The sequence below is a fragment of the Chlamydomonas reinhardtii genome, chromosome 6, assembly GCF_000002595.2.
Source record: "Chlamydomonas reinhardtii strain CC-503 cw92 mt+ chromosome 6, whole genome shotgun sequence".
Lineage (NCBI taxonomy): Eukaryota > Viridiplantae > Chlorophyta > Chlorophyceae > Chlamydomonadales > Chlamydomonadaceae > Chlamydomonas > Chlamydomonas reinhardtii.
Window position 1 is genome coordinate 5,522,470 of NC_057009.1, and position 21,681 is coordinate 5,544,150.

At 67.0% G+C, this 21,681-nt stretch overlaps 4 protein-coding genes across 4 annotated transcripts; 3 read left to right on the forward strand and 1 right to left on the reverse strand.

Annotated features, from left to right (window-relative positions):
* Positions 1 to 506: 506 nt before the first annotated feature.
* CHLRE_06g285001v5 (uncharacterized protein) lies at positions 507 to 8,146 on the forward strand. The gene is made up of 12 exons (XM_043063324.1): positions 507 to 713; positions 826 to 875; positions 959 to 1,035; positions 1,286 to 1,414; positions 1,840 to 2,886; positions 3,188 to 3,220; positions 3,438 to 3,546; positions 3,984 to 4,084; positions 5,842 to 6,036; positions 6,537 to 6,632; positions 6,869 to 6,962; positions 7,225 to 8,146. Exons 2-12 carry the CDS (start codon positions 872 to 874, stop codon positions 7,296 to 7,298), a joined length of 1,959 nt encoding a protein of 652 aa, XP_042924030.1. The 5' UTR covers positions 507 to 713; positions 826 to 871; the 3' UTR covers positions 7,299 to 8,146.
* A 50-nt stretch (positions 8,147 to 8,196) lies between these two features.
* On the forward strand, positions 8,197 to 12,815 carry CHLRE_06g285050v5 (uncharacterized protein). The gene is made up of 4 exons (XM_043063325.1): positions 8,197 to 9,298; positions 9,554 to 9,970; positions 10,193 to 11,104; positions 11,361 to 12,815. Exons 1-4 carry the CDS (start codon positions 8,639 to 8,641, stop codon positions 11,802 to 11,804), a joined length of 2,433 nt encoding a protein of 810 aa, XP_042924031.1. The 5' UTR covers positions 8,197 to 8,638; the 3' UTR covers positions 11,805 to 12,815.
* A 211-nt stretch (positions 12,816 to 13,026) lies between these two features.
* Positions 13,027 to 18,248, forward strand: CHLRE_06g285100v5 (uncharacterized protein). Its single transcript, XM_043063326.1, has 4 exons — positions 13,027 to 14,290; positions 14,618 to 15,562; positions 15,826 to 16,137; positions 16,582 to 18,248. The coding sequence occupies exons 1-4, from the start codon at positions 13,262 to 13,264 to the stop codon at positions 17,569 to 17,571; spliced, it is 3,276 nt and encodes a 1,091-aa protein (XP_042924032.1). The 5' UTR covers positions 13,027 to 13,261; the 3' UTR covers positions 17,572 to 18,248.
* A 2-nt stretch (positions 18,249 to 18,250) lies between these two features.
* On the reverse strand, positions 18,251 to 21,626 carry CHLRE_06g285150v5 (uncharacterized protein). Its single transcript, XM_043063327.1, has 7 exons — positions 21,468 to 21,626; positions 21,022 to 21,245; positions 20,391 to 20,537; positions 19,946 to 20,198; positions 19,641 to 19,738; positions 19,111 to 19,188; positions 18,251 to 18,799 (listed from the first exon to the last, which is right to left on the reverse strand). Exons 1-7 carry the CDS (start codon positions 21,589 to 21,591, stop codon positions 18,710 to 18,712), a joined length of 1,014 nt encoding a protein of 337 aa, XP_042924033.1. The 5' UTR covers positions 21,592 to 21,626; the 3' UTR covers positions 18,251 to 18,709.
* Between the last annotated feature and the right edge of the window lie 55 nt (positions 21,627 to 21,681).

Genomic DNA, 21,681 nt, shown 5'->3' on the forward strand with positions numbered 1-21,681 from the left:
GGAATGCGGAGTCTAGGTGCTGGCCTTCTCATGAAATTCACTCCATGTGGCCGACTGGATGTGCCGTGTCTCCGGGACCAACCTCTGCAGACCCTTGTGCTGTGGTTGCCACTGATGGCCACGCCTGAATGCTTGCCATGACAATGCGACTTGGAACACCCGGCCCCATCATGGCCCCGTACACAGCCGCCATATGCACGGCGCCTTTGCACGGGGTACTGCGGCCGACATCGGTTAGGCTCGCAAGTCAAGCAAGGTGCCCGCGTTCCCCTCGCCACGGGGGCACGGACAGAGCCTTCACTTGGCTGTTCTGTTTGCGTCAGCATGCCCATGGGCCAGGACAGGAAACACTATGATCATGTGCAAGAGTTGCTGTTACGAGGCATGCATTGCTGTAGGTACCGCGGGCGTCCGCGCCCAGCGAGGGACGGCGAGGGCAGTGCCGGCACGCGATACAAGAACCGGGACACTTTAGGTTCCGCCAATCCGCCATTGGTAGGCATCAACTCAACCTTTAAAGTAGCTCAAGGACATACCGATGCATAGTTGATGTCTATTAGAGGATGCGCGATCGCGAGCCACTGTCAATTGTAGACGATGCGACGCCAAAGCCCTTCCCGTGTCGCGCTTTTGCACCGGCTTCTCGGTTTCCTGCTTGCCACAACCCTCGTTATGCCTGGACAAGGATGCTTCAAGCGGCTCGTTTACCACGGGTGTGCACGCGCTCGGTGGCACGCGTTTGGTGCCGTCGCGTGCCGTCTCCCATACGACGTGTTCCCGTGCGTTGACGACCAGCGTGGTTTATCCCTCCATGGCTTTGCGCAGGCAATACCCACTGCTGTACATAGATGACTGCTCCAATCACTTTGACATGGGTAAGTGCTTGAGCGCTGACTGCCGAGGCTGCACACGCAGCAAAGGAGCCGGTGGCGTTGACCCCTGCATCCGCGCCATACAGGCCTGCTGGTGGGCTCCACATTTGCCAAGGTCATCAACGAGCGCGTCCGCGCCTCCATCGCCTTCGCCAAAGTGCAGGTGGGTGCGGTGCTGGCCGCGCGGTCGGCTACCAGGGCCAAGGCGCGCGGGCGGTATGGTCGTACAGCAGCACGTTCGTCGGGCTTGATGATCCGATGACCTGCTGGGTGCTGCGCTCTCCGGCAACAGTGCAACACCCACGCACACGGCCCCTGGGCCCCGGCCCCTGGCCCCCCTGCCCCCTGCCCCCTGCCCCTGCCTGTCTGCCCCTGCCTGCCGCCCCCTGCTCCCTGCCTGTCTGCCCCTGCAGGCCTACTGCAGCACCAACTGGGGTCGGCAGCTGCTGGCGGCGCTCAAGGACACGCACCGGGCGGCCTTCCCGCTCTACTACGCCGAACTCATGGGCACGGCGGCCGGCGCGGAGCTGCCCCTCGACACGGTGGGGCGGGGTGTGTGGGTGGGTGGGTGGGTGGGTGGGTGGGTGGGTGGGTGGGTGGGTGGGTGGGTGGGTGGGTGGGTGGGTGGGTGAAGAATTGAAGGTACCGGCCCAAAGGGGGAAAGGGAGAGGGCGGGAGGAGGCGGTCGGCTGCTTGTTTGGGGGGGGGGGGGGTAGGGGGGAAAGGGGCTGTTCACGCCTGCACGAGAATGGAACGGGGGTCCTGAGTGAGGAGGCGTGGAGGGTGGCAGCGGACAAGGGTCGGAGAGAGGGCGCGGGAAGAGGGTGACGTGGCCGCCGCCTTGGGCTGTATGGTGGTGGGCAAGTCAGGAACGGCTGCCCCCTCCATTTGCTTTGGTTTAGTTTAGGCTGGTACTTGCAACCCCCGCCCGCCGCTCCCTCGTGTCGCCCACCCGCCGCGCCCGCAGATCTTCATGCTGAACCTGCGTCAGGAGATCCTGGCCGCCGGCGACACCCCCAGCGGCCAGGCGGCGGTGCAGGCCTGGCTGGCGGCGCGGCAGCGGCAGCAGCAGGAACCGGCGCAGGAGCAGCAGGAGCAGGAGCAGGAACAGCAGCAGGAGCAGCAGGAGCAGCAGGAGCAGGGCGCAGCGGCGCGGCTGCGAGGGGGGCGCTGGGGCAGCTCGCGGGACCCGCACGACGGCGCGGCCGCGGCGGCAGCAATGCGCTCGGGTGGTGGCGAGGGGGCGGCCGGCTCGGGTGTGGGCGGCGGTGCTGCACGGGCAGCCGCCACTGCCGCGGCCCTACGGCTCTCGGAGTTGAGCCTGCAGGTCCAGCACGGCAGCGGCGGCACCAGCGGCGGCGGCGGCAGTGGCAGCGGCGGCAGCGACGAAGCAGCCAGTCACAGGGGGAACCAGCAGCAGGATGGGGAGCGGCCGGAGGGTCTGGAGCCGGCCTGGGGCAGCGCTGAGGCGCAGATGGAGCGGCGGCGGCTGGTGCGGCGGCTGGCGCAGTCGCTGCGGCGGGGCGGCTGCGCGGCGGACCTGGCGGCGCTGGCGGCGGCACTGGCGGGCGGCGGCGGCGGCGGCGGCGGCGCCGGGCTGCAGCAGGAGCTGGAGCTGGGGGCGGAGCTGGGCTTGGGGGTGGGGGAGGAGGAGACGGAGGGGGTGCCGGCGGAGCAGGAGGAGGAGCAGGAGCTGGTGACACGGCAGGAAGTGGAGGGCGGGGAGGAGATGGAGCAGGCGGGTGACACGGTGGCAGGGGGCAAGGATGCAGCGGCAGCGGGGCGCTCCGGTCTGGCCAGCGCAGGGGACCTACCCACCAACGACAATGACACGCATGGTGGCAGCAGCGGCGGCGGCGGCGGCGGCAGTGCGGGTCCGTACGTGGACCCTGCCAGTGTGGACGCGTGCAGTGACGTGGCTGTGCGGCTGCTGCCGGAGGGCGACGCGCCGCCGGGGGCGCCGCCGCGGCTGCTACTGCTGGGGCACAACGAGGACATGACCAGCGACACACAGGTGGTGTGGGGGCTGTTGGGTGATGGGGTGGGGCTGGGGGGGACTGGGGCTAGGGCTGTACGGGATGGGGATCGGGGGGTTGCAAGGACGGGGGATGCTGCAGGAGCGGTCCAGGCAGTCCAAAGAAGGCGACATCTGAACCGGGGAAGCGGGGGCGGTGGAGGGGGCTAGGTGGGAACCGGAGGCCGTGGGCTTGCAGTGCTGCAGGAGGAATGGGAGGGCAACGGCGGCGTGCTCGCGGGGTGCTGCTACGCTGACCCATCCCGCTGCTCGCCAACCCCACGTGTACCTGCTGCTGCAGGGCCGAGTCTACTTTGTCCGGGCCTCGATGCCGGTGCGTGTGCTTCGCGATGCACCTCCGCCTTTAAACAACGCACACAAACAACACACACACACATACAAACACACACACACACACACACACACACACACACACAGAGACGCACCGCATCGCGTGTCTTCGCATCCGCGACTCTTCTTCCCACTTCGCAATCGTTTCTCTCACGCTCCCCCCTCCCCGCCACCCACACCCCCACCACCTAACGCCTCAGGGCCGTGCCGCCTGGTTCGCGCTGACGTACGCGGGCGAGCTGGCCTCCACGGCCTTTGGCGCCAACACCGCCGGAGTGGCCTTCACACTCAACGCACTGTACCCCACAGGTAGGTGTGGGCCGCAAGCTGCCAGCATGGGGGACAACAGCCCGGCAGCCACCCCACACACGCACGCACATGCACACACACGCACACAATCACCCACCGCCGAGCAAACCTACCACCTGTGCAAGAGTTGGTCTTTTGCCGTTCTTGGTCAGCTCGGCACGTGGCACCCAGCCGGCCGGCCGTGTGCCTCCGGGACACGTGGGCCTTCCTAACCCGCCCGACCCGCCCTCCCTAGCTGACACGCGGCACCCAAGACACGCCTCACCTGTGGCGTTATATCTCTAGCCCGCCGATCCGTTGTCAAGGCAATCGCGTGTCGCGTGCCACTCCATTGTCAAGCATCGGCCACGCTCTCCTCCACGCTCTATTGCATTGGGTTTGGTTTAGTTTGGCTGGTATCTACAACCCTCCTCCCCTCCCCCCGCCCCCACCTCCAGAGGCGCTGCTGCCCGGCCTGGGCCGTAACTTCCTGTCGCGGCGGCTGCTGGACGCGGCCTCGGAGCCGGAGGCGCTGGCGGTGCTGGGCGTGGATGGGCAGGTGAGGTAGGCGCGTACCGTAAGCAGGGGGCGGCGTGGGATGATGAGACGGTGGGCAGTGGGGCGGTGGGGCGGTGGAGGGCTGCTGGCTGTAGCGTGGGAGTGGGGGCTGCAGCCCGGCGCGTCGCGGCGCAGCGCCTGGCACTTGCCTGGCAGCCCCTTACACTTGAAGCGAACGCCGCCGGGGAGCTGCTGCTGCGGCCGCCAGCCCCGCAATGCGGTGTCCGGCCCCTTCATGAACCCGGCCTCGCGTCGCTCGCGTCTCACCCACGCAGTCTGCACGCGTCTCACCCACGCAGTCTGCACGCCTGTGGCACCGCAGCCTCCTCTCCTGTCCTGTCCCTTCCTTTCTTCACCTGCCGCCCAGCTCCCGGCCCCCTCCTACCCCCGACCCCGACCCTGGCGCACACATATACACATTCACACAGCTTTGCTTGCGCATTCGCATGCACCATGTTGACACATTCCCCTTTTGCTGTCCTGACACACACACACACACACACACACACACACATCGCATACACTGTCTTTGCGCTATGTTTTCCTTGTGCTCTTTAACACATGCACACACACACACACACACACACACACACACACACACACACGGGTGGGAATGTTGGGAATGCAGGGCTAGGACACAGACGGTTTTGGTTATTGATCCTCTCTCTCACTTTGTGGCTGCCCTTAGGCATATCCTGCCCTGTGGGGAAGGGAAGGTAGCTAGTGCCGGCGGGGTGCTTGTTTTGCGGTTGCTGCGGCCACGTGCCGGACTTGGACGGTACATGACTTTTTGCTAGGCGAACAAACAATGCATAGTGGCCAGCTGCCGGCTCGCAGCAGTGTTGATATAGACGGAGGTGCGGCTTCTAGGGCCAAACCGACGTCTCACAATATAGACAGAGGTGCGGCTCTTAGGGCCAAATCAGTGTCTAACCACAATAGATGGAGGTGCGGCTCCTGTGGCCAAACTGACGTCTAACGCCACGCGTAGGCTTGGGAGACATGTACTGCCAGACCCATGCGCGACAAACAAGGTGCTAATGCGCCCCTGGCACTAGCAACTACGGGTTGTCCGGATACACGATCACGTGATCTGATAAACAACTGTAAACCGTTGTCACACACACACACACACACATGTGCGCGCACACACACACACACACACACACACACACGGCGGGAATCTGGGAATTAGGCGTGCTGGGTAAACGTTGTTTAGCGCGCCCAGGGTGCGGAGCATGGACGCATACAGGTGCAACGCAGGGTCAGGCCGAATGGTCGCCCGTGGGGTTCCAGGCTTATCGCGGGTAAGTATGCCTACCTGGGTCACGACAGTCACGCGACGCTCGGTAAAAATGGTGGGTATTGGTAAGTAACTCCGTCGCGTCATTGGGCGGGCTTTCGTTTCGTTTTTTAACACACACACACACGCGCGCGCACACACACACACACACACACACACGCACACGCACACATACACTGTAATGTTTTCTACGCGTAATGTTTTCCTTGTGCTCTTTAACACACACACACACACACACACACATACACACACACACACACGCACACACGCACGCACCTCCCACACACACACACACACACACACACATACACACACACACGCACACACACACACACACACACACACAACACACACACACACACAACACACACACACACACGCACACACACACACACACACACGCACACACGCACACACACACACACACACGCACACACGCACACGCACACACACAGGCCACGGGTCGGTCTGTGAACCTGATGTGCACCCAGCCGGGCCGCGCGGGCGTGGTGAACGTGGAGGTGGGTCCGGGCGGCAGCTACGACGTGCTGCAGCTGCGGCCGGGCGCCGACGACTGGTACTTCCACGCCAACGCCTACGACCGACTGCCGCAGCCGCAGAAGACAGACAACAGCAGCGTGCACCGCAAGGTGGGGATGTTTGGGATATGGGGAGGGCTGGGGCGGGGCGGGGAGTTGTTGTAAGTTTGTGTCAAACCAGAACCAGAACCAGCAGAGCGCGGGGGGCAGGCCGGCAGGAGACGGGAGGGAGGGAGGGAGGGAGGCAGTGGGGTGGGAAAGGTAGGGCAGGCGGGGGCAGGGGTAGAGGGTGGGCAGCAGGCGGGGGCACGGGTATCTGCATGCGCTTCAAGTACGAGGGGCGGTGCGTGGTGGAGGACGAAGGCAGGTTGTCGTACGCGGCACCGTGTCCCCCGACGCAACCGCACCTCGCCCATGTCATCCTCCTCGCGCTATCGAGTATCGGCATGTTGCCCACCGCCAACTCCGACCGCGCAGCTGCACCTCACCCTGACCCCCATCGCTTGCAACTAACACCTCTGCCTGTGCTCCGCTCGTTTTCTTTGGTTTTGGTTTACTTTGAGCTGGTTTTATAACCCCCCACACCCAAACCCCCGCGCCCATCCGGCCAGGCGCGTGCCGCCCAGTTCCCCCTGCCCACCTCCGCCCGCGACGTGCTGGCAATCCTGGGAGACACGGCAGACCCCGACTTCCCCATCTACCGCACGGTACGGCGCCACCGGAGCCTTTTGAGCTGGAGAGCGCACACACTAGGAGGGAAGGACCCGCCACCATCCCTAATCACACCCACCTGCCACCCGCAGCCCCGCCCCCGCCCCCACCGCCCAGCCCCACCCTCCACCCCCAACCCCGTGTACCTACCTACACCGCCCCCTTTGCCTGACTACAATTTCGCGTCTTCTCATCAAAATACCGCTATTCCAAACCTCCTTGCAACTCTCAGGGCGACTACGGCGGTCTGGTGTACACGCTGTGCTCTGTGCTGTTCGACCTGGTGGCGGGCACCATGACGGTATTCCACGGCAACCCCAAGACAGGTGGGGCGGGGCGGGGCGGGGCGGGGCGGGCAGGGGAAATCGGGCGGGGTGCAGCGGGACCGGTGGGAGTGCAAGGCGGGTGGCGGATGAAACTGGTGGCTTGCTGGTTAGCTGGTGCACACATGTCGCACGGCATCGCATAGAGGTTCTGCGTGTATCCTTCCTCGTGCTCTCTGAACGCACATGTGTGAGGAGGATGCCGAGCTAGTCGGGTGTCGCTGACACGCACACCTGCGAACTCCGTGCCTGCCACTTGCTGCAGCTGCGGCGGGGTCGGTGCTCAGCCTGGCCACGCTGCTTCCACGAGGGGCGTGGGCGGCGGCGGAGCGGCAGTGAGCGCCAGATCACCGGGCCGCGGTCAGGGGCCACAGGGCTGTGAGCCGGAATCCTCGGGATCCTTTGTCGAGGATGCGTTTTAAAGTCACAGGTCAAACAGCAGCACTGCACTGTGGGTGCTCCGAGCGCGACACGAACGTACACGTGTCCATGCCGTGGCGATTTGCATCCATCCATCCATGGGCGGGAGCTGCTCGGGGGGCACGCCATGATGACTGCTGGTTGACTGGTCGCGATGACGTGCACTCCACCGAGCCCCTGTCACTATCAGTGGCACTGTCGGGTGATCCGTTGCAATGGGCGAGTAGTCGGGGAGAGCGGGCGTGCAGTGTCGCGTGCGGTGTCGATAGGGCTGCGCAAGCGTGCACTCGGGCACGTGTGTTTGTGGCGTGTGTGGGCTTGTGGCTGGCCAGCGCCGTGCGCGTGACCTTCTCGTTAGGGTTGATGAGGTGCCGTACATGGTGGGGGGTGCCATGGTATGAGGTCGGGGGTGCACACGGGCGGCAAGCAATGTACCGCATGTCTCGTACAGTGGTGGGCGGCTGGCGTGCGCGTTCGAATGTGACACTTTGATCGACTTGGAAGACGGAGGTGTGGGGTGAGGCCGAAGTCTGTGCAGGGACACAGTGCTGGAGGAGGTCGGATGAGGAGACTGAAGATTGCAAATAGTCTACAAGGGGTATGGCTGGTGAGGGTGGCGCCTAGTGGTGTCAGGTAGGCTGCAGCGTTGTTGGCTGTTAAAGGCGAGGGACGAGCGGTGGAGGTGCGAATTGTGTGGGGCATCATCGGCAGTAGCGGGTCATGTCGACGCATCACTTATATTGGTCTGAACACTTAGCAGCGGCGGATACTACTTTCCAACTTTCCACGACCAGAAAGTCTCTCAAGGACCAACAAACGATCCTTCGCTTGTTCGGTTAGCGAGCTAGGGTTCCTTCCTTCGTGCTCATCGCCCCCGGCCTATGAAACGCTGTGCGGAGCTTGATCTTGCGGGTGATGACCAGGCGCTGGCGACGAAGCGTTCGCGTGCGCTTGCACCTCAAGTGCCTGGTCGACTCGCCGGGCTCAAAGGAGGGCCGCTCCCGTTCGCAAGGGCGCCAAAGCTAGCCACACAGCAAAATTTGCACCTCGGCAGGAATCCGTTCCTCGACTTGATCTCGCACGGGCCTGCGACTGTCCAAGTCCCACATGCAACAGCCGCGGCATGTCGCAGTCGGAAAGCACCTTTAGGCTCCCCACCAGACCACCAAACGCTGAGCAGCAATCAGCCTATATGCTCGGAACATGTAAAACGGGCGCCGGGGACCTGTCATGGTTCGGGTTGCCTCGACGCGGGCGTTATGGAGCGGACGAAGCCGGACGTCCCGGCCACGGCGCAGCGGGCTTCCTGCGCTAGCTCGGGCGATGAAGCCGACGCCAGTAACAGCATTTTCGGAGACGCCGACGCCGCACCAGCAGCACCGACAGCAGCGCCGGCGGCAGACGCGGGGGACTCGGACGCTGAGAGCTGCGCCAGCTACAGCACGGTGGGGAGCGCCATTGACTCCGACGCGGCGCCTGATCCGGCCGCGGGCGGCGGTGCGGACGACGAGGGTGAGGACTCCGCCACCAGTGCGCTGTTGCCTGGCTCAACCGCTCACGCAGCACCAGCAGCAGCACCAGCAGCAGCACCAGCAGCAGCTCCAGCAGCAGCTCCAGCAGCAGCACCAGCAGCAGAAGCAGCAGGTGCCGATGCGCAGGGCCGGCCGCAAGACAGCTCGGCGACGCAGGGTCAGGGTCAGGGGCAGGGGCGGTCAGCCCGTCAGGCTGAGGCGCAGGCGCAGGCCCAGGTCGGCTGTGGCTGTGGCTGGCAGCCGCCGCGCCCGGGCTCCGTCCCGCCCTTCCAGCTGTACGCCAGCTGCGCCACCAGCCGCAGTGTGCTACGCTGCTGCAAGACGGCGGCGCGGGCGCTGTGGCCGCCGGGGGTGGCAGCCGCGGTGGCGCAGGGACAGCAGGTGCAGGTGAGGCGGGCGTGTATGTGGGGGGGGGCGGTGGGGTTGGGGGAGGGCGTCTGGGGCCTCCGCGTGCTTTGCCGCGGCGTTCAACACCCAGAGGGCATCTTGATTGGTCCCGGGCCCACCTTGACCTGGCTTGCCTTGTCCAGACGCGGTGCCGTCCGAGCCGCTCGATGAGACGCCGTGCCTGCCTAGCTACCTACACTGACTGCTTGCCTGCCTACCAACATCACTTATCTGCCGTGCCGTGCCGTGCCGCAGTGTGTGGTCCGGGTGGACCTGCCGTGGAACCCCGCTGGCGTGGAGCTGCGCCCGGTGGTGCTGCGCGGGCGTCAGATGCGGCAGGGCGGGGGCAAGGCAGCCGCCGCCGGTGCGGCCGCAGGCTCAGGTGCAGCCGCCCCCCTGCGCTGTGTGGCGGTGGACGTGGCCTTTCCCGCGGGGCCGCCCGCTCCTGCCCCCGTGCCGAACGGGGCGGCGGCGGGGGCGGGGCCGGGGGCGGGGCCGACTGCGGCACCTGCAACAGAGGGAGCAGGTGCAGCCGGGGGCGCCGCAGCGGCGCCGGCGCCGGCGGTTGCTGGTGTTGCGCGCGGCGTACGTGGCTGGCGGCTGCTGGACTGCGCGCCGCCCGGCACTCGCTTCACGCTCACCGCCTCGGCGGACGGCGTGCCGCTGGTGCGGGTGAGTGCGGCGGGGTGTGTGGCAGGCACCCTGCAGTCCTGGGCCTGAGCACGCGCGTGTGTTAAGGGTTTCATGGTGTGTGTGTGTGTGTGTGTGTGTGTGTGTGTGTGTGTGTGTGTGTGTGTGTGTTTGTAGTGTTGTAAGGCAGTGCGGTCATGCGGTGGCGGAGCTCAGGCTGCTTGTGTGCAGGGCCCAACGTCGCCTTCCCCTCCTCGCCTTCAGGTGGCCACGCCGGAGGACGAATTGGCTCGGGCAGCGGACCTGCGGGCGCGCGCCGAGCGGCGGCAGCGCCTGCGGGCCCCCCGGCGCGAGGAGCGACAGCGCCACCAGCGCGCCGCCCTGGAGGTGCTGGCGGGGGCGGCAGGCAGTGGCCTGACGGCTGCCAGCGGCAGTGGCAGTGGCGGCGACAGTGGCGGCGACAGTGGCGGCGGCACGGCTGCCGCTGGCGATGCCACGGATGTTGCCGGGGCCGCCGGGAGTGAGGACAGCGGGGCCTCTGCCTCTGCGACCATCCACTTGCCCAGCCGCCGCCCTGCTCCTGCTGCCACGGCGGCCGCCGCAAAGACGCAGCAGCAGCAGCCCCCAGCCGCGGCCCCTGACCTGGTGCAAGCAGGCTCCGCCGCCACTGCGCAAGCCGCCCAGGCTGCGGCGGCGGCCGGGCCGAGCGATGCCGCCGCGAAGCTGGCGCCCAGCATTGCGCCTTGCGCAGCTGCGGGGCAAGCCTCACCGGCGCCCGCATCCCCACCAGCCGCGGCCCAGGGCACCGCACCCGCCGCGGCCACGACCCCGGCCCCAGCCGGCGGGCCGGGCGTGTGGATGGTTGTGAAGCAGCTGACTCAGTCCGAGGTGATGCGCACCAGCTGCCGCATCCACCTGCCCGCCACCAGCAGCAGCCTAGTGGACGGCCTGTGGCGCAACCCACGGGTGGTGGCGACTTGGGCAGCGGCGTCCGGCGGCGCGCCGCCGCCACCGCCCCGCACGGCGGCGGCGGTCCGTACGCAGCAGCAGCAGCAGCAGCAGCAGGCGCCGCCGCTGACGCGGGAGGAGGTGGCTGCGGGGCTGGAGGTCGTGCCTTTCCGGCGCGTGGGGCGCGTGGTGCTGGTGTCGGCGGACTGGCAGCAGGCCCGTTTCGAGGTGAGCGCTGCAGGCGGCTAGCTGTGTGTCGGCCACACGCTGCGGGCGCCCCACGTGCTGCATGCCCCGCCCCCGCCCAGCCCTGTCGCCTCGCCGTGCCTTTGGTGTCCCAATGCCCCGAACCCGGCCCCCTGGACGGTAACGATTAATGTTCCCCACGATTGCCCACCGTCTGCCGCTTGCTTAACTATTCAAGAATTTAAAGCCCCTTTCCCCGCACCCCGCGCCCCCGGGGCCTGCCGCCCGCCGCCGCCAGGTCGACCTGCTGGTGGGTCGGCGCACGTGCGGCAAGCGGCCGCAGCTGGCCCTGGACGGCGCGGGCGGCCCCATCGCGCTCTACTGCGCCCGCGTGGGCGACACGCTGTGCCTGCAGGAGCTGCAGGAGGGGCAGGAGCTGCAGACACAGCAGGAGCCGCAGCCGCAGCAGGCGAACAGTGGCTGCCTGGCTGCTGCTGCTGCTACTGCTGCTACTGCCACTGCTGCTGCTACTGCTGCTGCTGCTGCTGCTGCTACTGCTGCTGGGCAGCCAGCCGCGGGGGCTGGCACTGGCGGCGCTGGTGCGGGTGCTGCTGGAGCTGGGGCTGGGGCCGGCGGTGGCCGTGGGGCTCCGGCGCAGGGCCCAGTGGCGGTGTTCCGGTTCCGCATCCTCAGCCGGGACCAAGTGCGGATGCAGCGGGCGCGTCTGGAGGAGGGGCAGTAGCAGGGCGGGACAGGACGAGTCTGGGGTTGAGTTGGGGTTTGTACATGCTGTGAAGATTGTGTGGTGATCGGGAGTCAGGACACGGGGTGTGGACATGCATGTGCAGCGGTGCCGTGTACCTGCCTGGCATGATGAGGTCATGGCAAGTACTTCGCACCCTGCGCTGGCTGCGAGCTGGGTCTGATGCGTCGTATGTTCCATTGGCACAGCTGCCAGGCTGAATCGCAACTCTCGGATTCCGTCAGCGTGTGTCGGGCGTGCTGACGTCTGTATTCCTCAAACAGGAAGAATCGAAAGTGCATTTGCCGAACAGATTGTTGCCGCATTTATCTTGTTATGGGTGAAGCGCTTTTTATGGTGCGCTAGGTGTTCGTGGGCGCTAAGCAAGCTGTACAATTTTGGCCGTACCATACATTATGTGAACACATTTCCACGGGACCTGGCCTCCGTACCGGAATAGTGTTGTTGTACGCTTGTGCGCTTTTGCAGTGATAGTGATGCCGTAATGGTAATCTGGTAAACATTTTTATGATGGTGATCATGAGTATTGTGAGTGGCTAGGTAGGTAGGAAGGCTTGGAACTTGTGTGCTACAGTGGGTGGTATCAGTGCCGGAGCCTTGGGGTGAGGTATGTGGGAGGAGTGTGCCCGTACCGTGCAAGCAGGACCATGGGCAGTATTTCTTGCGACGAGAGGTGTGCCGGCCGTGTAGAGCCGGACGAGAGGTGTGCCGGCCGTGAGGTTAGTCTGATGTGCGGCCTGGCATGTTGCACACTTGTACTCATCGCATCCGAAGGCCCTCCCTTTGCTGTTGGGGAGCCTGCCCCCATGTGCATCGCTACGGTACCTGTATGCATCTTGATGACATGACGCGCTGCTGGAAGTCAAGACGTTAAGTGCAAAGTCGAGTGTTTGGAGAGGTCGCGTTGGGATGCCAACCGTCGGGCAATGGCAAGGCTTGGGCTCCCTGCGGAGCCGTAAGCTGGGCCGGGCCCTGTAAGACAACATCGCCGACGACACTGCCTCGCTGCTGATGCCCCAAATCGTGCGCCACCACCCCGGACGGGCGGGGGACGGCGTGGGACGGCAGGGCAGGCCTCGCCCCGTGTCAGGCATCATAGGGTTTGGCGATGCGAAGCTTCTGCCGCTTCACCACTGCGGCAGGAGATGCGTGCCACTAAACATTCTTCGCGACTGCACTTGGATAAATAGTTAACTCACTGACCCAGTCCATCGGCGTTTGACGACTGAACGGCGTCGCAGCCAAAACGCTAGCGTTCGATTCTGTTACTAGTTTACCATGGTTCTCTTATCATAATCCATCATCATAGTGCTGCGCGCCGGCGCAGTGCCGGCTGGTCCTGAAATTCCTTTTGGGGGCGGGGCCCCTCGCCGCGCTGAAGCTCGCAGGCTTCGCTTAATGAAGTAAGCGCACGAACAGCTTGCTCTGCAATGCAAATGGACGCCGCCGAGCGGTCGCCAAAGCGCGCTAAGCCCTCGGACCCTGAGGGCCCTTGCGACAGCGCCCGAGTGCCTGCGCCGTCTCACGGACCAACACCGGGCGCGTTGTGCCGACTAGGGGGCTTGGGGTCAGGGCCCGCCTCCTTGTCAAGAAGCTGCAAGCTAACGGCGGCAGCTTCGCCCGGGCGGCAGCCGCACACGGCCGACGAACAGCCCACCGCAGCTGCCGCCCAGCCGGCTGACCCGCCCACCGCGCATGATGCCGGCAGCGGCCGCCTCGCGGCACACCCGCACCCCGGCGGCGCATCTGCAACACCCGGGGATCCGGCCGCCCATTCCGCAGCTGGCGAGGATCAGGCGGAGCAGCCGGGCGCTGACACCTGGGGTGAAGGGGGCTCGGGGCGGACATCCAGCATTGACACGGTGGGCTCAAGCGCTGATGATGCCGATGATGATGACGATGACGACAGCATCAGCGGCAGCCGCGGCGGGCCCGGGGCCGGAGCCGCCAGCAATTTGGGCGATGCCCTCGATGCCACCCGCGGCATCCCGGCCCGCTCAGGCCACGAGCCTGGCAACGATGGCGCTGCCGGCGGTGCCGGCGCCAACAGTGGGGCTGGCGGCGGCGGCGCTGGCGCCAGCGCCGGGGCAGCAGGCGCAACTGGTGCTAATACAGTTGCAGTGCAGCACCCCGGGCCGCTGGCGGCCTGCGCCCGGCTGCGTGTGATGCTGATGAACGCGACGGCTGCGGCCGCCATCGCGACCGGCGCCCGCCAGCTCGCAAAGAGCGCCAAGGCCGGCAAGACCGGCAAGGCCGGCGTCACGCCGACGCCGGAGCTGGCGGCGGCGCTGGCCGCCTGCTACCTGCCCGAGCTGGACTGGGAGGCCAGCCCGGACTCGGGTGTTTACACGGTGTTCCGGCACAGCCACACACACCGCAACTCGCTACGGATGGGCGTGGCGGCGGCGCACGTGCTGTTTCCAGACACGCTGCTGGAGGCGGCGTGTCGGCCGGCGGGCGTCACGGTGAGGGCGGGGTGACGCGACGCGTGTGCTGGAGGAGGCGGCTAGGGAGCCGGAAGAGATGTTGTGTGAGGTTAGGGGGCGGCGATGGAGGGGGCGTTGTTGGGGCAGGGCGGGGGGCCGGGGGGGGGGCATTGGGGGTGGGGCGGGACTGTGCGCTGGCAGGGGCGGGGCGGGGCGCGGGATGGCTCGGGGTTAGGCGCGCCTGCGGCTCCTGTGTGTCAGGGCGGGGTGACAGGCCGTCGGCTGGTGGTGCTGCTTGTCCGTGGCGGCCGCCGTCGCGCGACCGTGGGACGAAACGCAGCAAATCATTCGCCTCCCTCAACACAGGTGTACTTTTACTACCAGCGACCTCCGACCGCCTCGAAAGAAACCAAGGACGCCCAGCGACCGCAGCAGCCCAGTTCCGAACACACGGCGGACCAGCCCCAGACGGCTTCCTGCCCGGACCAGGAGCCAGATCCGGAGGCCGAGCCGACATTGGTCATTCGCGACGGACTGCTTCGTCTTACCACCCGCAGCGACTATACGCCTAAATACGGCACTCCTCCCGCCGCCGACGCCGATCCTTCCGCCGCTGCCACCAGCGACGCCACCCGCTTGCTCGCCGACCTAAAGGCCCAGCCCAGGGCGCGCGCCTGGCTGCGACTGCCCCGCGACAGCGAGTCGCCGTGCATGGACCGGCCCATCGTGTTCGTGGTGCGGCCCGACGGCGTGCCGGTCATGCGCGCCGCCACCTACCGAGAGGCCGCCGCCGCCAAGTTGCCGCCGCCGCCGCTGGCGCCCATGGCGCCGCCGGTGCAGGACGCGGCGCGCACCCTGGCGGCGGAGAAGTGGCGGGAGCGGCTGGACCGGCTGGCCGCTTACAACAAGCTGCTGCAGATGCCGACGTGGCAGGCCGGCGCCGGCGCCGGCGCCGGCGCAAGCGCCGCAGGCACGGCGGCGGTTGCGTCGACAGTGATCAAAGGAGCGGAGGGAGCGGAGGGACCGGAGGAGGTGGTGGCGGAGCTGGGGCCAGAGCCGGGGTTCGGACCGGCGCATGGGTCGAGCCAGGGTGCAGGCAAGAGTCTGTCGCGGCAGTTGATGAGGTCGGTGCACGACACGGCCCGGCGCAAGGGGCTGGTGTTTCGGAAGCTGTCGTGGAGCGACATCCGCAGCCCCACCCGCTTGGCGCTGGGCGTGAGGTTGAGCCCCGTGCTGCTGGACCTGCCGCGGGTGGCGGCGCGGTGGCGGCACCACATGGAGGAGCACGCGCGCCGGTGGCCGCACGCGCGGGTGGGTGCGTGGGGCGTGCGGGGCGTGCAGGGCGGGTGGGCTGGGGCAGATGCGGGGCAGATGCGGGGCAGATGCGGGGCGTGCTGGGCATACTGGGTTGGGCTGATTGACGGCGTAGCGCGTGGTAAGGGGAGGCCCGTGTTGGGCAGGGTGCCGGCGGGGTTTGCCCTGTGACCCAACGTGCTGTGCTGCGCAAGGGGTTGCATGTTAGGCTTCACACCCCCTCGCCCGCTCGGACCCTTCGCACTCTTGCACCCTGGCAGTGTTGGATGGGGGGGCACGCGCTCTGCGCCGTGCAGGAGGTGGTGGCGCGGGTGCGGGGCGGCGCCGCCGGCCCGGGCACCGGGGCAAGCGCGGTTGGCGCGGGCGCGGCAGACGGACTGCTGCCGTCAGCGCTCCACACGGCAGCCGCATCAGGCGGCGGGCTAGGGGGCGGCAGTGGTGGCGATGGAGGCGGCGATGGGGGCGGCGCCGGCGGGAGCAGCAGCAGCACGGGCGGCAGCTCCACGAACCACATGCACCTCCGGCCCCTGGGGCGGCTGGTGCTGCACACTGAGGACGGAGGCCAGTTCCAGGTGCGGCCTGGGGGGTGGACTGGGTGCGGCCTGCGGTGCGGCCTGGGGTGCGGACTGGGGTGCGGACTGGGGTGCGGACTGGGGTGCGGCCTGGGGTGCGGCCTGGGGTGCGGCCTGGGGTGCGGCCTGGGGAGGGCTGGGGTGCGGACTGGGGTGCGGGCCGGGGTGCGGACTGGGGTGCGGGCCGGGGTGCGGGCCGGGGTCGGGCCGGGCGGATGGCGGGCAGCACGGCAGGGCGAGAGGCGGGCGGCAGGGCGAGGGGGGGAAGAGGGGCGGGGAGCAACAGAGGGCGTTTGGAGCATTTGGGCTTGTGGGGCGCAGGTGCGCATGTGAGGTGGGAGCGCAGCAGCGGGAAGCGTGCCAGGACCACCGTACGGTATCGAAGTTTGGATCCTCACGTGTCAGCGCACACACGCACGCGCCTGCACACACCCGCACCTGCAGGTGTCTCTGGAGGTGGGGTGGCGCGCGGGCGTGTCCGGTCCCACCACAGTGCTGGCCGGCCCCAGCCTGCGCGACCTGCAGCTGCGTCTGCGCGCCTTCAGCGGCGACACACTCGTGTTCAGGCGCCTCTTCACACTGCCGACTGGTGCTGCGGGCGCCGCAGGCGTTGCGGGCTCCGCGAATGCGGGCGCGGGCGCGGGCGTGGCTGCGGCTGTGGGCGTGGGTGCGGGGGGCTCGGTGGCGGAGACGAGCCAGCCGCAGCAGCAGCAGCTAGAGGCGCCGGGGCCGGGCGCGATGGTGCTGTATACGGAGCCAGGCTCGGCCGATGCCCTCGGGATGGCAAGAGCCAACGTCGGCGGCGTTGGCGGCGGCGGTGCTGACGAGCTTAGCTACGTGGATGAGGTGGTGGGCGAGTTCATGGTCACCATAGACCGGGCGGAGTCTGCGGCCGGGGCTGCGGCCGGGGCTGCGGACAAAGGAAAAGGCAAAGCGGAGGGCGCGGCGGCCTGCGCAGCAGCGACGGACGGGGGTGGGCAGGGCGCGGTGGCAAGGGCGGCGACGGCGGCGGCGGCGGCGACCGAGGCGGCGCATGCCGGGGAGCAGCCAGGCCCGGCCGGCGCGGCGCTGGGTGCAGATGCGGCGGGCGCAGCAGGCACGCCGGGCGGCGCGGCAGCGGTGGCGGCGGGTGGCGTGGGAGGTGGTGGGAGCGCGGCCGCTGGCGCCTCAAGGGCCGGTCCGTCCATGTCCAAGGCGAGTCTGGCGCGTAAGCGGTTGGCGTTAGTGATGGTCGAGGGCGCGGGCGGGGGCGCCGCTGCCCCGCCAGTGCGCAAGACGAAGCAGCAGGTGGCGAAGGGGAAAGCGGCGGCGGGAGCACGCGGCGGCCCCGCGCCGCCGCCGCTGCCTTCCGCTGCCGCGGGCCGGGACGCGGAGGCTGAGGCGAAGCGGAAACGGGAGCAGATGGCATTGCTGCTGCGGCAGGTGCTGGGGTGAGGGCGTGGGTTGCAGGTGCTGGTGTGAGGAGGTCTGCAAATTCTTGGCCTGTGTAAGTTTTGATGGGGCATCCGAGCTGGGCGGCTGCGAAGCCAGTGACTGGCACGTTGCAGTGCTGCCGTGTTGCAGTGCTGCTGGTCCCTCCCGGGTGACGGCGCCGCTATGCCCATGTCCGCTGTAGTGCACCAGGGTAGATATGTGGATCAGACAGGGAGCGTTTGCAGAGTGGTAGGACTAGCCGATTAGGAGTGCTGGACTGAACTGGCTTGGGCAGCTATGCGGTAGTACAGTATATCGGGCCTGGTATGAATGCCGCAAACTGCTACCTAGTATAATAACATCAACAAACTCCTCGCAGGGGTTGCGTGAGGACGGCCGACGGCGTTCTATTATAGCATGGCGTGTTGTGCTGACTGCTGCAGTGGTGCGGGTCTCACATGAGTCCCGCAGTGTCGACGTGCTGCGCGGTGTGCTGCGGGGTACGTGTGTATCACGGTAGACTGGCGGGCAGCTGATAAGCCATGGGTCCACATCTCCCGGCATATTGCAGAATTCGGCCACAGTAAGTGGAATGCAAATGAATTGCGGGGCGCACGCTTTTCGACCCCCTCGGGCATTTGGACAATTGACTGGCGACTGTGGCGACTCGTTGCGAGGTAAAGAGCCCGAGGCGCAGAATTAAGAGGAAAGTCATACTGGACTACACCTGGTTTGGCTATGTGCCTGAAACCGACCCCGGCTATGTCCGGGCGATGAGGTTGTTCGGCCTCAGACTGTGGAGGGGCTCAGCCCCTTTTCCCGTGACCGGGGAACACTTGTCGACCCCCTGCATCCTCTGATGCATCCTCTGAACAGCGGGCAGCCCTGACGACTGCTGCCCGCCACTGGCTTGCTCAGGCTCACAGTGGCGCTTTGTCCCATGCCAGCTACGTCTGGTGCTGAGCACCAGTGTCCGTCTTTCGAAGATTCCATTTCACATGTCAACCCTACCTTCACAAGCCGCCACACGCCACAGCCAGTCACTCTCTCTACCGTGTTCACCTCTTGCGTGCCTGCATGCACTGCCCATACCCGACCCCGACCCCGCGCTCCTCCCCCTCCACCACACGCCCAGTCGCCCACACGCTCGCAATCACGCTCACGCCCAGCCCGCCACGCCCAGCCCGCACATCTTGATGTAGGCGGCGGAGAAGTCGCGGAAGAACAGATCCTGGTCCGCCGCGTAACGCTGCGCAGTGTGTGTATGGGGGGGGGTACATTCAATGATGATTTAAGAAGTGAAGGCATAGCCACGAACAGTTAGTATAGCGCGCGTGGGGGGTGGGGGCAGGAGGAGCAGCGGAGGGCGCATTGCGGAGGCGGGGCCTGGGGGAAGGCACCTGCCAGGCGTGAGCGGCTGGGCATGCACCCAACCTCAAGCCTTGCTGCAGCTCCTCTCTGGCCAGCGGCCAACACACCCACAGGCCCGTGCGGCCCCTGCGGCCGCTGCGGCCCCTGCGGCCCCTGAGGGCCCCTGCGGCCCCTGAGGGCCCCACCCACCTGGATGACGGGCAGGCAGTCCGGGTCGTCAGGGAGCACGTGGTCGGAGGGCAGCCCGATCATGGAGGCCATGGCGTCCTGAGGGGGTGGGGTGGGCGTGGCGTGTGGGGGTTGCAAGATGTTACAGGGAAGCGTAGCGAGGTAGTCGTTCAAGTGAAGAATCGCAAGGGGGGAGGTGGCATACACAACAGGCGGGCGGGAGGGCGTGCGGATTGGCGGGCGGACAGGGAAAAGGTGGGATGTTGCAACACGGTAGGCGACAAAGGCGGAGGGGAGCAGTGGGAGGCGCCCAGGCCCGGGTGCTGCCTGGCGTGGCGGATGAAGACACCCACCGGCGGCGGCTGGAGGCATCAGGCGCGGAAGGTGCCACACAAGACGTGATGCAACCACACGCCCGTGTGTGCAACCCCCGCAACCCCGCCCGCCCCAGCCGCCATTTCCGCCCCCGCCCCCGCCCGCCCCGCAGCCGCCCCCGCCCTCCCCGCAGCCGCCCCCGCCCTCCCCGCAGCCGCCCCCGCCCTCCCGCGCACCTTTGTGTTGTTCCAGGGCTTCTGCAGCAGCGCCACGTAGTAGGCATTGTCAAAGGTGACCGGGTCGCCAAAGCCCTTGCTGCCCAGCGTGTGAGCACCTGCGTGGTGGAGTGGCGGACCTTAAGATGGCGCCGGTGGTGTGTGTGGCTTGGCTGGGTGAGAGGGTGGGCCCGAGGAGCAGAGCCCTCCCCCCTTCCCCACCCCCAATTCCTCCCCCATTCCCCATGCCCTCCCACGCCCTCCCCCCTCCTCCCCCTTCCTCCCCCTTCCTCCCCCCTCCCTCGCCCTCCCTCTCTCCCCCTCACCTGACAGCGCCACCATCTCCTGCACGCTCAGCCCCTTGGCCGCGAAGTTGGCCTTGAGCTCGGCCGCGCTGGCGTTCTCGGACGGCATGCGGCCAGGCGGGTCCTGGCGGGCGGCCGCCGCCACCGGGCGGCCGATGGGCAGTGGGATGGCAGGGCCGCCGCACAGCCGCACCGCGAAGGCGCCGGCCAGGGCCACCAGGTCGGCGTCGGTCACCACGCCCTCCGCCGCCGTGCCCTTTAGGTCCGCGCGCACCTGGAGGGGGGGGGGGTGGCGGTGGCGAGGGGAGGAGAGGGGAGTGGGTTGGCGGCACTGGATCTATCTGGAGGCTGGGAAAACAGCCCCACCCTCGGCTGCTGTTCTGCTTCTTTCATGCCGCTTGTCGCTTATTGCAAATGGTAAAATTGATTGCCATCGCCCGCCCCCGCATAGCCCCCGCACGCACACCTGCTCAATGATGCGCCAGCCGCGTTTGAGCCCGAAATTCTCGGGCCTGTCCAGCTCGTACTGGATGGAGGCGTTCAGGCCGCCGTCCTTGGCGCCCGCACTGAAGGTGGCGGCGTCGTGGAAGGCCAGGCGCAGAGCCACAGCAGTCTGTGCGTGCGGAGAGCACAAGGGGAACGTGTGCGTGTGTGTGCATGTGCATGTGTGTGTGTGTGTGTGTGTGTGTGTGTGTGTGTGTGTGTGTGTGTGTGTGTGTGTGTGTGTGTGTGTGTGTGTGTGTGTGTGAGCCGTGGAGCAGGGAACAGGAGATTGGGGTGGGTACGGGTTGGCGGTGCCGGGGGGCAGGAGGCCGCGAGACCACACATATCAAGGTTCATGGAGTAGGGGGAGCAACAGAGGGCATCCGGGCGCATCATGCGAACTGAGCCGCATCCAGATCACCAACACCGGACCGGGATGGTGGGGGCACCACTCACCAGCGCGGCCCTGAGGCGCCGTGCCGTGCCTCCGCAAAGTGGCACCGTCCTGCCTCGCCCACCCGCTGCGCCCTGCTTCCCCCACTGCCCCAAGTAGACCCGCCACTGTTGCACACCCTTGCAAATTTGGTCCTCGTAACTCGCACCCTCTCACGCACCTTCGTCTTGGGGATGTTCTTAGCAAGAGCCTTGTCCAACGCAGCCGCCACGGCCGGAGACGGCAACGTCGGCCCCTCGGCGGCGGCCGGCAGTGGCGCCAGCAGCAGCGCCGGCGGGGTGGCCGCGGCCAGAGCCGCCGCCAGGGCCGGCAGTGCCGCCCCCAGCTTCAGCACCGCTCGTCGCGAAAGCTCCGGAGCTACAGCCGGCTCCGAGGTACCGCTGCCTGTCCTAGTCAGGCGTGACGCAACCGCGATGCCCGGGGCGCGACCGTGACGGCAGGCAACGACGTACGTACTAGTTACTAGCTATCTAAGAGCTCGCATCCCCTGCGCTCGCCTCCCTCCGGTGCATGCGCCAGTTGCCGGCGGGGCATCGTGGCCACGGGTACCATCCCGAGGGGTACAGTTACGCCCGAGCTGCGGCCCATCGAACATCCGCCACGCACCCTCTTGGCGCCACTGTGACAGGTCCCGTAGCTTGGCATGCGTCGCAACTCTGCACGCTCGTCGCGGGTTGCCATGGCGTGTGCAATTCGACAGGGAACGGTGCGAAAGGACGCTTGTACTCATTTGTGACTACGGTGCGAACAGGCTAATCTGTTTGTATTTATCAAGCAAGTGAGCAAGCCAACCCGGGCCCAAAATGGAAAACGATCGCCG

Excerpts from the sequence above, each read along its gene's own strand:
- CHLRE_06g285050v5 (XM_043063325.1), top strand. The coding sequence starts at position 8,639 with ATGGAGCGGACGAAGCCGGACGTCCCGGCCACGGCGCAGCGGGCTTCC. Across the intron at positions 9,971-10,192 it reads ACGGCGTGCCGCTGGTGCGG|GTGGCCACGCCGGAGGACGA; the intron begins GTGAGTGCGGCG and ends CCTCGCCTTCAG. Across the intron at positions 11,105-11,360 it reads GGCAGCAGGCCCGTTTCGAG|GTCGACCTGCTGGTGGGTCG; the intron begins GTGAGCGCTGCA and ends CGCCGCCGCCAG.
- CHLRE_06g285001v5 (XM_043063324.1), top strand. Across the intron at positions 1,415-1,839 it reads CGGAGCTGCCCCTCGACACG|ATCTTCATGCTGAACCTGCG; the intron begins GTGGGGCGGGGT and ends CCGCGCCCGCAG. Across the intron at positions 4,085-5,841 it reads TGCTGGGCGTGGATGGGCAG|GCCACGGGTCGGTCTGTGAA; the intron begins GTGAGGTAGGCG and ends GCACACACACAG.
- CHLRE_06g285100v5 (XM_043063326.1), top strand. The coding sequence starts at position 13,262 with ATGGACGCCGCCGAGCGGTCGCCAAAGCGCGCTAAGCCCTCGGACCCT. Across the intron at positions 14,291-14,617 it reads GTCGGCCGGCGGGCGTCACG|GTGTACTTTTACTACCAGCG; the intron begins GTGAGGGCGGGG and ends CCCTCAACACAG. Across the intron at positions 15,563-15,825 it reads GCCGGTGGCCGCACGCGCGG|TGTTGGATGGGGGGGCACGC; the intron begins GTGGGTGCGTGG and ends GCACCCTGGCAG.
- CHLRE_06g285150v5 (XM_043063327.1), bottom strand. The coding sequence starts at position 21,591 with ATGAGTACAAGCGTCCTTTCGCACCGTTCCCTGTCGAATTGCACACGC. Across the intron at positions 19,189-19,640 it reads AGCCCTGGAACAACACAAAG|GACGCCATGGCCTCCATGAT; the intron begins GTGCGCGGGAGG and ends CCACCCCCTCAG. Across the intron at positions 18,800-19,110 it reads ACTGCCTGCCCGTCATCCAG|CGTTACGCGGCGGACCAGGA; the intron begins GTGGGTGGGGCC and ends CACACTGCGCAG.